Raw genomic sequence first — 15,453 nt, 5'->3', positions numbered from 1 at the left:
ATTCTATACTTATAACACACCTAGTACAATGTATCTATCAATATACTTTATCAAACAACAATACTAAAAATTGTATGTTCATGTCCATATCGTGTTGTTAATGGTTCTGAAGGTATAATTGTATACTCTTCTTGACTGTACTAGATGTTTATCTACAATCGTCAGTATTATATTTTTCGCAGACACAACTGTATTTTAATCATGCCAGGTTAGGCTTCTCATTATCGTCCTCAGCGGTTTGAAACCTGCATTGGCCTTACATATTTGTTTTTGTTACAGTTTCGTGTACAGGTAAAGTGCGAAGCATATGGTAGAATGGAGAAATGTTTTGTTTTCTGTTTCAGAGGATTTCTTGTTGCTTCAAATCAGCCTTTAAATCATGTATTTGAAATTTTTTTTAAATAAATTTTAAACATTGATCTTGTATCTTGTTTTGGTATTAAAGCGCGGTGGTCGACGCGCAGCGCATGTTCAAATTTCATGTAAATAAACAATGTATTTTACACGCATTGTATACGTCGCTATGAGTCGAACAGGACGTGGCACGATGACTGCCACCCTTTAAATAATCTGATTACAATTTTTTTTTTTGCTTTTGGGCTCAATCAGCATGGAATGATAAAGATTGATTTAAACACTGTATTAAAAGAACTTATTTTCACTTGTAGTGTAATTATACTGTTCACTAACAATATTTCCTAATCACTGGTTTTTAAATTCGTGGAGTTCTGTATTTAAAATTTTACATGGATTTATTTTTAATAGCGAATTTCACAAAAACAGCGAAATTAAAAACCCAGTGAACAATTTATAATTTTACAGTTTCCCATAATGACACCATTGATATTTTTCTAGTAGCATAGTTGCACTGCTTATGTAAATGTCAGAGAAAGTCTACGGTCAAAATAAAATATATTTCAATAAATGGAACTTTTGGTTTATATGCACTTAAGAATATTGAGCTTATAGAGTAAATACATACAGTACAACATAGCAGGCGCTGACCTTTGCTTTTCAGTCGTGCATTATTTGGATTACCTGGTTAGCTGTCTTTCATGACTTTTAACATTTGACTTTTAAAAAATTGAACTAATCTCTGCGATGACTGTAGAGGTACACAGTCCCGGGGGTTAGTTGATTGATTTCATAACACGCTGGCATCAAGGTGTCTCAAGTGCTTAATGTTATAAAAATGTTGTCAGTTGTCAGCCTGCGAGTGTTTTTGTTACCTTGCCGTAACATCAAAGATGTAAGGAAAAGCTATATTAAGAGGAAAATGTCTGTCGTCGTTGTTGTCATCGTCGTCGTCGTTAATAATAATTGTTATTGTGTGCACAATAACTTTACTAATTTTATTCCAATTTTTTTCAAACTTGATCACCTAATTCATTATTATAAAATGTTCTCTTAGTATGAACGACAGATATCCTGTGAGAAAATATCATGCAAAAATTGAGAAATTCTGATAAAATATTTTGCCTGTTTCTACTTGACTGATGACTGGTGATACACATTCAAAGGTCACTGATCCTAGTAGGAATATGCATGGTTGTATGTGTTCAATGAAGCAAATCATTTCTCATGTAATAATAACATTGGTAATGTATCTCTCAAATCCTATGGGAATACTAGACTGAGTTTTAATGCCAACTCATGGAGAGAGTTGAAAATATGAAAACTATGAAAACTATGAAAAAGGAAATAATATTATACAACAAAGGGCAAGGTCACCAGATTTCAACTATGTTTTTTTCAGTGTTGGTAGAAACTATTTTGTTCAGATATGGAGTCATATTGGAATGTTTCAGATGCCAATATTTGGCCATATTTTAAATCGTTGTGCAATGTGTGTTTTGCATTTGATATGTTTATCACGAGATACATGTGTAATCACTGTAGTGCTTTTAAAAGCTGAACTGGTGTTATCTCCCATGGTTACTTAAAAAGACGGTTAGGAACCGAATCACATTCTTTTCATTAGATATGTGTCGCGAGTAAACATTTGAAACAAAAGATGTACTAATCCAGGATAAGGATCGAGTAATCATTAACATAAAACGAAGACAGAAAATCACGCAAATATGACATAATTTTTTCCCAGAGTTCCTTGCAATCAACAACTGCACATCATTTTATTGTTTAAAAAAGTAATAACTACATCCTTGTTCTATTTGCTCCATTGTTTTCTCATATTTATATATAAAAATGTTTCCAACACATAAAAATATTTTTGATGATGGAGATATCGATTTTGATGATATTTTGGAGTTCATTGATGAGCGAGACGACAGAATCTTCTTTTGGTAACTGGGAGTCTGCTAACATTGGTGGTTAATACTGTATTGTTTTTTTCATTAGAAAATGGAAAATGTGAAGAAGATATCATTATGAAAGTTTACAGATTCATATAAAATATTAAAACCGTGCAGTTCTAATCACATGACCTCAAGGCATGCTCAGCAAACCTTTTTGCGATCGGCAGGTGATGGCGTGTTTTATAAATGATAACCACTTGCTCAGAATAAACCATGGTTTAAAATCAAGTGACGTAATTTTTACCTTGCCCGTACCATCAAAGATGGAAGGGAAAGGTATATTAAGGGAAAAATTTTGTCTGTCGTTGTTGTTGTTGTTGTCGTCGTCGTCGTTAATAATTGTTATTGTGTGCATAATAACTTTACTAATTTTATTCCAAACTTTATCAAACTTGGTCACCTTATTCATCAGTATAAAGTCTTCCCTGAGTTTGAACAACAGATGTCCTGTATGAAAATATCATGCAAAAATTGAGAAAATCTGATAAAATATTTTGACTGTTTCTACTTGACTGATCACTGGTGATACACATCAAAGGTCACTGATCTCAGTGGAAATATGCATTGTTGTATGTGTTCAATGAAGCAAATGATTTATCTTGTAATAATATCCTTGGTAATGTATTTCAGAATCCCATACTGGGTTTCAAAACCAACTCATGGAGAGATTGCACAGTCTGATACACATTTGCAAACCTACCAATAAAATCTTTACAGAAAACAAGATGTCAGAAAATCAATATAAGCTCTCCTATGAACTGGGTGCCTAACTTTGATCAAGATCTAAAGCTAATAGAAAATCTGTTTAGTTCAAAGTTATCAAATCAAAAACAATACATAAAAAATACATTAAAAGCAAAACATTTCATCCACATTTTAAAAAGAAAATTATTCTAAAATATATGTATTCTGTATTTGACAAACAGTTCATTCGACAAATGAAAACTCACAGGAATATGTTTCAGCTATTAGAACAGAATGATAGAGTTTATATAATACTAGTTTAAAAAAACACACTTCAGAGATTGCAGTGTTTGAAGATGTAGATTCTCAGGAGGCAACAGTACTGTTGACTTCTCCCTCCACTGGACACCAACTATTTAAGTTGATTTGCATACAAAGCAGAGCTTGCAACATGATAGCTATTCATAAAGGATGTTTTTTTTTACTTTTCATATAATACAGTAGTCACACAATGAGGCAGTTCATATTTGTCTCAGTGAATCATTCATTTTTGACAGACACCTGTACAAAATACTTGGACTAAAGCCAGCTAAATTTTTCTGTTATCTTGCATGTTTTATGAATCTATTCACATCTAAATGCAGTACTTTTTTTTGCAATGAGACATTTGTTTTTATACTAAAATATCTCAATTACTTTCAATAAAGCTGGAAATTATGTTCCTTAAAATAATTAAACAAATAAGGCACCAATGTTTTTGTAAGATATTTACATCTTTTAAGAACATTCGGTAGACTGATTCCCCACTGTTGGTTCAACCCCAAAACTTGTTTGTATTCAAAATTAATTATGACAATGCATATTTATATTGAAACAAACTATGATAAAGGGAATTATATTATATAACAAAGGGCAAGGTCACCAGAGTTCAACTATGTTATAAATCTAAATCTAAAAGTAATTCGTCATTGGGGACTGACAAATGGGTATCCTCTGCCGAATTAAAATTAAATTATTATACACTGTTTACTGTAAAGTGCTTTAACTTTAGAAGAGATCAATTTTCATAAATTTTGCGAGTCATTTTTGGGCAGTGAACATCTCACTGAGGTACGAAATAAAGTCACATCGAATTCTGCAAAATTTGGTTTCTGCGAACACCATTAAAATCGTCAAATTGTGAAAATTCCCAGCAATGAAAATTTTAAAAATTTACACTTGAAAGAAATGTTCAAGCAAACCGGCCCAATACATATTGTGGTAAATCTTTATTATTTTTACAACATGTGGACAGACAAAAAGCAGGATATATTTTATCCATTACCAACTGATAAAAAATAATTAAACAAGCGGAAAGTGATGGGCTGAGATACTGAAATCCCATTGCCTATATATACCCTGGTAATTGTAAAATAAATCAATTTAGTGGAAACCAGCTGGATATTGGTTTTAGTAAGAGTAATTATTCATTCGTGCGATGCTAAGTGTCCTATGCATGTAGAAGTTATTGCTCTCAGGAAATGTTTTTTTTTCAACATAATTGGCCATGAGGATTTTATTCCATTCATTTATAATTTAGGGACTTTTATTGATTAGTTTTTGCCACATTGTACTTGTATGCAAAACTTACAATTTACCTCACAGTGTGACTACAGCCTATTGCTAGTACACTTTCATGCAAAGTTTGTAACAGTACAATGACATTTCATTGTACTTGTCAAGTTTAAATTAAGTCAATAATAAAATGATTATTAATTTAATGCATGACTGAGTGTTGATTAATCTGTCACAATTACAAGAGAAGTCATCAACCAATAATGAAATCTTGATGGTTATTTGAATAAAATAAGCTCGCATTTTATTATTTATAATTAACAATGATTTCTAATTAGATGAAGTTTATTTAATTAGAGTGATTACTGCAAGTTCAATCGGTTTGTCATTTGTAATTACTGTGACCAGTTTTATGCTAAGATTACATTTGCCTATTTCATGTGGCAATGACAAGTTGAATTTACAATAATGACATTTTAATGATTCTGGAGTATTTACTGGCTCGTGTTGTTAAAATAAATAATGGATGGATGGATGGATGTGGATGGATTGATGGTTGGATGAATGAATGAATCGATGGATGGATGGATGGGTGGATGAATGAATCTTTCTGCAAATTTCTATAAATCACACCCAATAAACACTGCTACCATATAAATAATTATATACCGGTACTTATTTCTGTCTGATAATTTTTATTAAATTAAAAATTTATTTGTGTATTTTATATTTTATTGCGAATCAAAAGACTATGAGATTGGATTAATTTTATATCAAAGTAATCTTGAAAATAATTAACAAACAAAACAAACCTATATCCTTCCTACTAACACATGTATGCATTACCATTTTCAGAACACAGGAAAAAAATATCTCTCACTTAAACCCAAAAAGTACTTTTAACGACAGTGTAATGACCCCTTCAGCTGACCCCTAGAAGTATGCTGCTTATTTACATGTATATCCGAGATTCCATGTAATTGAACTTAACAAATTTCAGATATTGACCTTGTCATTTTCTAGATATTAACATATTTTTTTTACTTCCAAGTGTTTGAAATAAGCTCATCATCTCATTGGTTAGATCACATCAGAGAAACGTGTGTATGAAATCAATATTTTCAATGTATATGATTGACCTATGACCTCTGACCTTTGTAATTTCAGAGTGTTAATGGAATCCATAAAGCATTCACTCTGATATATGTGATAATTTGAAGGTATTCCCCAATCTAAAGACTCTAAGGCTCCCTTGGCTTAATAATCATAGTAAAATTTTCAATGACTTGAGACCAGACCACTAAAAAAAAAAATTGCTCCATGGATATTGTAGGTAAAATTTTAGAGGCTATGAAATGAATCATTATTTTCTTTTTCTCTGGTGAAATTTATTTTTACAAAGTGCGTTTTAAGAAGCTTTAGATTCCACTGTTCTGAATCACTTCATGCAAAACCAAATAAAAAAAATAATTAAAAATACCTGCAACACAACTAGATATGATAATACTACTTTGGAAATTTTTTTATATTATTAACTTATACTTATAATACAGTCACTCCCTCCTTGCTCCTCAAAAAAAAATGTTTACAAGCAGTGAATTCGTAGGGATAATATTATCAAAACTATTTTTTTTCTTATGTAAGCATAACCATTTGCAGTAGTAATTTGTAATTAAAACTCTTAACCTGCAGCAATAGCTAAGAATTCAATATATGTGTTTACATCAGATGTTTGAAAAAAATACCCACCATGCATTGCATAAGTTATGTTTATTTTCATCCAATCAGTAATTAACCAAGAAACCAATGACATCTTGCTAATGTTTACTCAAAAGCGTCAAATATTGGATTGAGATAACCGGATTTAATTTAAATTTAACTCGAAAGAAAACGAACGTGTGGAAAGAGGCAGGGGCCAAGATTAGATTGTAGACAATTTAATCAGCGCTTTCACTGCGTCTGTTGAATTTCTAATTCCCTGGATCAGCTATGTTCTCAACATGAAATGCCATTCGACAATTCCCATGATGCATTACTTTGTATCAATGTTGTCATCATGCTATACAAGTGTATTTTCAAGGCACCCTAGAGGTTTATGGTGAGTGCACAAAAAGCAATTAATTTTAAATTGTTGAAACACTTCGTAATTCGTGAAAAAAAAACTGTGATTAAAGTACTATCGTATACTAGGATTTTCACTAGCCTGAAGACTTAATTCTCAGAGTAAACCATTTGATTTTATATTCCCTCCACTCTACTTTTCCTATAGGGTATTTTGTTCACTTTGTGATGTCATTTTGTATCTATGATGTCATTTTGTTGACTGCATCTATGATGTCATTCTGTGGACTGCATTCTGTGGACTGCATCTATGATGTCATTTTGTTGACTGCATCTATGATGTCATTCTGTGGACTGCATCTATGATGTCATTTTGTTGACTGCATCTATGATGTCATTTTGTTGACTGCATCTATGATGTCATTCTGTGGACTGCATTCTGTGGACTGCATCTATGATGTCATTTTGTTGACTGCATCTATGATGTCATTTTGTTGACTGCACCTATGATGTCATTCTGTGGACTGCATTCTGTGGACTGCATCTATGATGTCATTTTGTTGACTGCATCTATGATGTCATTCTGTGGACTGCATCTATGATGTCATTTTGTTGACTGCATCTATGATGTCATTTTGTTGACTGCATCTATGATGTCATTCTGTGGACTGCATTCTGTGGACTGCATCTATGATGTCATTTTGTTGACTGCATCTATGATGTCATTCTGTGGACTGCATCTATGATGTCATTTTGTTGACTGCATCTATGATATCATTATAAAGTTTTCACAAATATGACATTTATTGATGTATGCGCACCACCTAAGGAAAGTGGGCAGTACGCATGATGCTCACACACTTTTTACAATTACAAATGTACAAGTATGCAACAAGAATCTTCAATTGCAACATAATATTTATCACAGATTTAACAAAAACTAGCTCTCTAAAGTTTATAAAAAAGCCTGAAACATCATTTTGTACTGCAAATTCTGCAAAATCGTAAAATTTTTTAGCAGGAATTTTTTATTTGTAATCTTTACCGAAAATTACGAAGTCATAAAAATGAATGCCTTCTTTGAAATTACATCCCCGCAAAAACTCCTATGTTATCAAAACAAAAAAAATTGAAAAAAATCTGTGAAACTGTACTGGAAAATAACTCTGCAAACCTAATAATGTGAAATGGTTTGTAGAGTCAAAGATTAAATGTATTCATAACCATGCAATATCCCTGTAGTGGTACGTGTTCTTTTGATAGTGCCGCTATAGAATTTTATCTGGCGCCGTCTAATCATTAGGAGCAATGAATCATGGGTAATGGTTAAAAAGGTATGAGAATGAATCATGGGTAATTGTTAAAAAGGTATGAGAATGAATCATGAGTAATTGTTAAAAAGGTATGAGAATGAATCATGGGTAATTGTTAAAAAGATATGAGCTATATGTTTTTTTTGCTAATTTTGATGTTTTAAATCCTTGTGAATAATAATAATGTTTATTCCCCTTTATTTCCTCTAAGATATGAGAGAACTAAATAATATACATTACACAATAAATTTATTTGAAAGAACATGTTTGGAGAAAGTGGATAATTATGGCAGTGTAGAATAAGTAGCCCATTTTTAGGACGCAGTCCGAAAACGGGGACTTATGTTTTGACCCTTGTGCGTCCGTGTTTTCGTGCGTCTGGACCTGTATCTTAGAAATGCCTAGACGAATCATAATCAAACTTCACATATACATCATACATGATATTATACATATGCACGTCAATTTGTTTCACGATCTGATTCAAGATGGCAGCCATTTTTGTGCTAAAAAATCATCAAAATCAAGCATTTCGTTCAAACTTAGTACAATGTACATACATTAGACATTACAGGTTCCTGATGCACATCATTTTATTTTTCAGATCGGATTCAAAATGGCTGACTGGCGGCTATTTTGTTTTATGATTGGGCTTCTAGAGCCATATCTCTGACATGCTTTGACTGATTATGTTCAAATTTTATATATTCATTATACCGGGGTACATCATGTTATAGATATATACATGTATTCAAAATGGCTGATTTTGTTTTAATTAATGCTGTTCCAGAGCAATATCTCCCAATATGGACAAGTACTTGTTTGACGATCAGATACAAATGTCAATCATTTTAATGTTAAACAATCATCATAATTATATCACTGACATGATTATATTCCAGCTACAGTGTATATTACTATAAACAAAACTATATATCTTAAATTTGATAACTAATGGGGACTGTGTCATGCATGGCTTGTTTGATACAGCCTTTCTGATTGGCTAATGCTTTCCTTGCTCTACAACCCCAATTGGTCCCAAGTCCATATCCCCATTAGCATATTTACCTGGAAACTGATTAACTTTTCCCCCAGTCAAAATCAACAAATCTCTTTTGCTAGTTCTAAATAGCATATGGGGGCTCAATCCCCCTTAAGTTTAATATATGTCATTTCATAATCTGTCACAACATCAGTGAAAAGAAAATTATGATATATATAGTGAGCAAAAACAAAATGTTTTTATGAGAGATTGACAAAGATAGTGTGATATGTGATGGATGACACATACAGGATATTAAAATTTGAAATAATAATTATTTATCTATTTTATTGCAACTGAAATACCAGAAGGTTCAGTTGAGATAAAGTCTTATCTGTTTCACCTGCTAACTGTCAAATTATTAATAAATTTATTGCATTATTAGCGATATGAATTTATGCATCACTGAAAGCGTACGGTTCTGTGGCTATGACATTTTGTTCCCCAGTGCCGCTCGATATCGTATGTTATAAATAAGATCACAAAGCATTATGACGTTATTAATTATTAGTGAGGTCGTTGACCCTCAAGTTAGGTCACATTTCGCAAAGAACCATTTTTCCCATGTTTTCAATTTGTTTGTTATCAAGACTTGTTGCCAATGGGGAATTGAACCAATTTATTCGTAAATTAACATAGAAATTATGTTAACACACATAAAAATGTGGAAAATGTTGAATCAAAATGTTGGCGGGAAAAATTATGGCATAGATAGATAAGGCTAACTAGTAATGATGTGAAATATGCTAATGTACTGCTAGTTCTTGCAGACAAAGAAAATATTAGAGATTCTCAAACCTGTTCCCATGGAAACAATGACTTTGTTATTTCCCAATAGTGTTAACTCATACTCTGTCGGCCATTTTTAATTTAAAATCGTTAAAAAATACATGGTTAAGTTTTCACCGAACTTTTAAATAGCCTATCACAGAAAATTGTTATGATTACTATTCTACAATTTAAATGTTCTCTTTTCGTCTGAATATCCTCATTAGATACTTTTTTTTTTTTCATTCATAAAATTATGTAATATGTCACTAGGTAGGAAAGCCATTAAACAATCATCAAACTCATAATTGCTATCAAAGATATCATTGACATCTGACCTTTCTGTCACACTTATACCAAGCAAGGAAATTAGTCTGGCAATGAAACTGATGAAAACAATAACTGAAGAAATATTATCTTTCTTCTAGTAATTACTCCAGGGAAATTCTTTTTGTAATGTTGGCCATCTGTCTAATATACACGCTGTCTGTGTTGATAAATGAATGAAAATGGTTATATTTTTACACAAGATTATTCTTGTTTGACTTCCCATCATTCCCAATGTTGACAAATATTAAAAATATGTGTATTAAATGAAATTTACATCGTTGGAAGGCAGCTAGAGATGCATAATAAAATCTAATTTACATATTTAATTATTAAAAGGGGCTGCAGTCCTACTATTACGAAGCACACAAAAGTGAAAAAATTTAAAATATAAACTCAAAATTAAATTGTGTTTTAATATATGTTTATGCAATGCATTCTCTATGACACATCCTGTGATGTTTATTTGACTGGGGAACACTGGCCACGGGCGGAAGTCGGCCATCTTGTCCACCCGTTTCTGCCGATGTTGTGTGGCTCACTTTCGAATTTCATGCAAACAAACAAAAAACAAATGAATTTTATAGAAAAATCAATGCAGACACTACATTAATGCTATCAAATTTTGCAGGCAGTCAAACGAACACCGATAAAGATGGTTTTGACCCGGACACCAAAGTGCATGTCACCTTGGCTCTTGGTGGGTAACATATTCCCCACTAGATTAAATTTTACTGTCTTTAAATTTCAACTTTATTGACCCTCTACAACGATTCATCTTTGAAATGTCATGTAAAAGTTTCCAGAGCTACACCAATAATGCTCACTGAATACGTATTTCGTTAGTTAAAGGGCGATGACCCCCCCTGAGTTTCTAATAGTCTACCCTTAAATGCAGTACATACAATATACATTAGCTGAGATGTCTTTTTATTCATCCCTGGATTGTTATTGCATTGACATGTGCATATGTGATATGTCAGCCCTGAATGCCCACAGAGTTCCAGCTACGAGTTACATTTAATTGACAGCAGTCTGTGTGTATAGTAAAACAACACCCTACAACGATAATCAAAACATTGAACAGCAGGAGAAAGTTGATCCTTGAGAGTGTGAAATCAAAAAAATGTGTTTTAGATTTTGTATCATGAAAATATGTCTAAGATATCTTACTTGTATTTATTTCTTGTATGACCTACATTAATTAGCAACATAGAGGTATTGAATTAGGCATGTACGTCTAGTATGACTACATCATCCATGTACAATTTAAACTAGATGTATTGACTTGCAGAACAAAACCTAGCCAATCAGAAAACTTGTTATAACATGTGAGTTCAATTTAAAATATTGCGTTTGATTCGCTAACTCAATTATTGCTAGCAAACCTATCAAGGAAGTGCTTTATGTACCAAATTCCTGTTCTTATTGTCATAGCAGATTTTTGCTGGTACATTTGTCAACTCTGAGTATGTAATCAGTGAGCAGAATTACCGGTATATGATGTATGATCTTTCCAGTAATGCAGTGACCTCAATATCAACTACAATAAAAATATATAAAATTAAAAAAAAATAGTTTTTATTTATAAATTAAGTAGGTGCATTATTTCACTTTTGCTCGTACATGTATAATTTATTATGGATGATCTTTACAATAATTTTTTATATCATTTTTAATTGAATTTATCCCTATTGTGTTATTTTTATGAATCCCTGACGTTAATAAGAAATATATTTTAACTGGGGAATAAGTGAACTGACATGATATATGACTTTTTTTTTCATAATTTGCTTTTTTACTTTCATATCTCACCTCTGCACGCCTTTGGAATGTCAATGAATGAAACCCAGCTGAGGGAATACATATTTGACATGTTAGGTGGTTGTGGTATAAGCTCCTTGATAATCGGTACTCTAATTTCCATATTTCACTCATCACTATATGTACTCTGTTTTTCTGGTAGTATAAGGTGTGCTTATTGTTAAAATGAGCCATTATTCTGTGTGCACTTAATTTATAGCGTATACACTTGTATAAATTACAGAGTTGTTTTTATAGTTGAATTAAAGGGGGCATCTCCATTCCCACAACAAATTTGCTTTCTGGATTAAAATTACAATGGATAACAAAAGTTAGATTAACATTATAAACAACATAAACGTTAGTGTCCCATGATTTTTTGGTGCAATCCCTGGGTTTGGCAGGCTCCCCTTTAAGTATTATTTTAATGATTTGCTATATAGCAAATGCGATTTTTAGTAAATATATACACTTCTACATAAGATGCACAAATAAGTACTATATGTATTATGTATTACTGATTGATCAAGTATAATGTATATACAAATTTTGAGTTTACGTAACATTTATTGCGAATGTGCTTCTAATAGTGCAAATATGTCAGATTGTAAATTAATATATTTTCCCCATTTTGGCTGAGGGATGATTCAGAGAAAATAAATTTAAGCCAATATACACTTTTCCGATATTTTACATTCAACTCGTCAAAAATCAGTGAAAGTATATTCCTTACAAAACACCCAAAAAGTCTTTTTAGAGAAATTAATTCAAGTTAAAATAAATTATTTTACAGTATACACTTTACTATACTATTTATCTTACTACTTTGTAGTCTATTCATATTGTACCCCATTTATGCATTTTATCGTATTGTTCGGACTGCTATGTTATTGTCATTTTTTTATTGTAATTTTATCATATTATTTTGTAGTCATTTTATTTTATACCCTATTTATGCTTTTCTTTATTGTGATCTCGTCATTTTTGCAGTGGATTGTTTAATTCTATGTTATATTTTATATCTATATGCTGTGCATGAAAAACCATTTATGGATGTACTGTTCTAAATGAATAAATTACAAATTACAATAGTGTGCAGTTTATACAAATGATATTTCCTGTGGAATTATGAAATTTATTTTACTATGCAGATTTATCATCTATAAACTCTGCATTAAACTGAGCAATATACAATCAGTAATTCTAAAAATCCCTTAAATTCCATAAGAGACAAATGTTCCTGAATGTCGCAGATTTTAGCATTCATCGCTGTTAATGGTAACTTGTTATTCTTACAATATACTCAACACCAACCCAAATAAATTGGTCCGTCCCTACAAAACTCTAAGCGAAACTGCCTTCGCTGGATACTTCCTGAAATTCTACTTTAATATCTCAGAAGATCAACTTTAATAGCAACCTTACATCACCTCTAGATCCTTCCTTGTACATATTTCATACAAAATGACAGATTCTCAAAATGTATTACATTATGGGAGTATACCTTAACTACCAATAAAATGTCATTGGGGGTCATCATATGGCTTTCTGATTCTGAAATAATTCTGCATTGATTAATAGTTGTGGATGTGGATGCTCTTTCAGTAAATATCAGGTTTATTGAAGAGAACTATTATAAATCAACGCAGAAGTAATGAACTCCTGATACCCTTACATCTGAAAATATAAACAGTACAAATTCTGGCTATAGAGGGCGCTGTTTACAAAAAAAAAAAAAAACAACAAAAAAAACTTTTTTAATGGGTTCTCTAAAGCAGGTAATCTGTTGCTGTTGTCACAAGTTAGTTAATATTCAGTCAGAAAATGCACTTTCAATACTTAATATATGCGTCATCAATTAGATATTCTGCGAGAAAGAGCCCAGTCATTATTTGATAAGTCCAAAACCCTATGTTTAAAACATAGACCGCTCACATTGTCAAACGAACAACAATATTATAACGATTGATTGTGGAAAGGTGTGTACACAGCAATGTGGGGAGTTAATTATTGTTATAATAAACATCATTGGAAATATTGACTCTGCTTGCATGATTAATAATCATGACAATCTGTCTGACAAACTCGTGTCATCTTTTTATTAATTTGAAATTCTCATTTCTTTCATTGCAGGGAGAAAGAACTCCACAAGACAAAAACAGAAATCATCCAACTTTACAAAATAACAAACTTTTAGTTGTCCAGAATCAAGTGAATGAACATAGAAATAATTTTCCTGGTTCCCATGACAACGGAGTAAGACAATTTAACCAGGATGATAGGACTAACCGGTTAAATGAAGTAAATAAAAATATTTATAATAATATTAATAATAACCGGCAGGTGGTAAATAATGAAGGACAAAATAATATTTTGCATCAAGATCAATTGGTAAACCAGGAAACAAATCAAGTTGGAGTTATGGATTTTAGTCCGAAATGTGCAATCAATGGAAAAGACACTTTGTCTGCTTTGCATCGAGCAAAGACGTCAGTATGTAAGCAGAAAATAGTGGATACTTACTGTGAAGTAGAAGATGGGATCGTCTACCCTCAGATGCTGCCAAGATATTGCCCATTGCCAGGTAACTATTTTATTAATAGTCACACGAACAAAGATTCTGAAGTCATTCATTCTATTTCCTGTTTTGATGAAATTCAGGAAAAAAAATACGATAACTCAATTCATACAAGTGTGCATCCTTCAATCTATTTCTATTGCTTGGTTTCATGATGTGATGTTACCATGGAGTTTAAATCTTAGAGCGCAAAAAAAAATACTCATGTTGGACTATACTCAAATACATTGTACTCAAGCTCAAGTCACATGCGAAACAGCTGTACATTTTGTACATGTACCTGAAACTTGACTGGACTGATCAATTTTATGTGTTTACCGGTATACTGTATGCATGTACATATATTCTCTGGTCCGATTCAAGATGGCTGATTCGTATTTTTGATATTTTAAATTATACACTAAAAAAAATAGACAGTTGTATTATTTTGTTTCATCTTGTAGTCTGTCAGTCTGTAATTAGTCTTACATTTATTCTTTATTTACTTGCTTTATGGCATGGCTGTGCACTTGAATGGACTCAATTGACAGTGTGCTCATTAGCTTGTATAATGTCTGTCTGGCAGCCATTTAAAATTTCACAAAATGTTTATTATGGGTCCTATGCCATGTATATGATGCAAGTAAAATGTTGATTTACATGAAATTGGAACATATGCTTTAAAGGGGGGGGGGACAAACAAACAAGTGTCTACCCATGAGCCTTTGTGTTTTAGCATGTGTTGTTATTGTCGCTAGGGTCTCAATTTCCGCGCATGCGCAGGTGTAACACAACCATAGTGTTGGGGAGTCTCATCTGCACATGTGGCAGATGGCCATAGCATGTCTACCCATGAGCCTTTGCATTTTTAACATACGTTGTTGTTGTTGTTGTTGTTGTCGCTTGTTACTCAATTCCTATGTGTGTGCAGGTGAAAACAACTTTGCTTTTATTAAAATAAATTTGTTAGACGTTACTGTATATAACCTTCCAAATTACGAAGAGGTTCAACTAAGTCTATCGTGTTGA

General features: G+C 32.0%; 1 protein-coding gene across 1 annotated transcript in view; it reads left to right on the top strand.

The window, feature by feature from the left end:
• The window catches only part of LOC100373063 (xylosyltransferase 1-like), a 105,605-nt gene that overhangs the window by 73,266 nt on the left and 16,886 nt on the right, over nucleotides 1-15,453 (top strand). Inside the window, exons 2-3 of the mRNA XM_085502807.1 lie at nucleotides 14,001-14,123; nucleotides 14,211-14,451. Of these exons, the coding sequence (XP_085358933.1) occupies nucleotides 14,001-14,123; nucleotides 14,211-14,451 (364 nt within the window). The remainder of the gene's footprint in view (nucleotides 1-14,000; nucleotides 14,124-14,210; nucleotides 14,452-15,453) is intronic.

This window comes from Saccoglossus kowalevskii, chromosome 8, assembly GCF_978046115.1.
Source record: "Saccoglossus kowalevskii chromosome 8, keSacKowa6.1, whole genome shotgun sequence".
Taxonomy (NCBI): domain Eukaryota; kingdom Metazoa; phylum Hemichordata; class Enteropneusta; family Harrimaniidae; genus Saccoglossus; species Saccoglossus kowalevskii.
The sequence above is the reverse complement of the archived record's forward strand: the minus strand, read 5'-3'. Positions and strand labels throughout refer to the sequence as shown.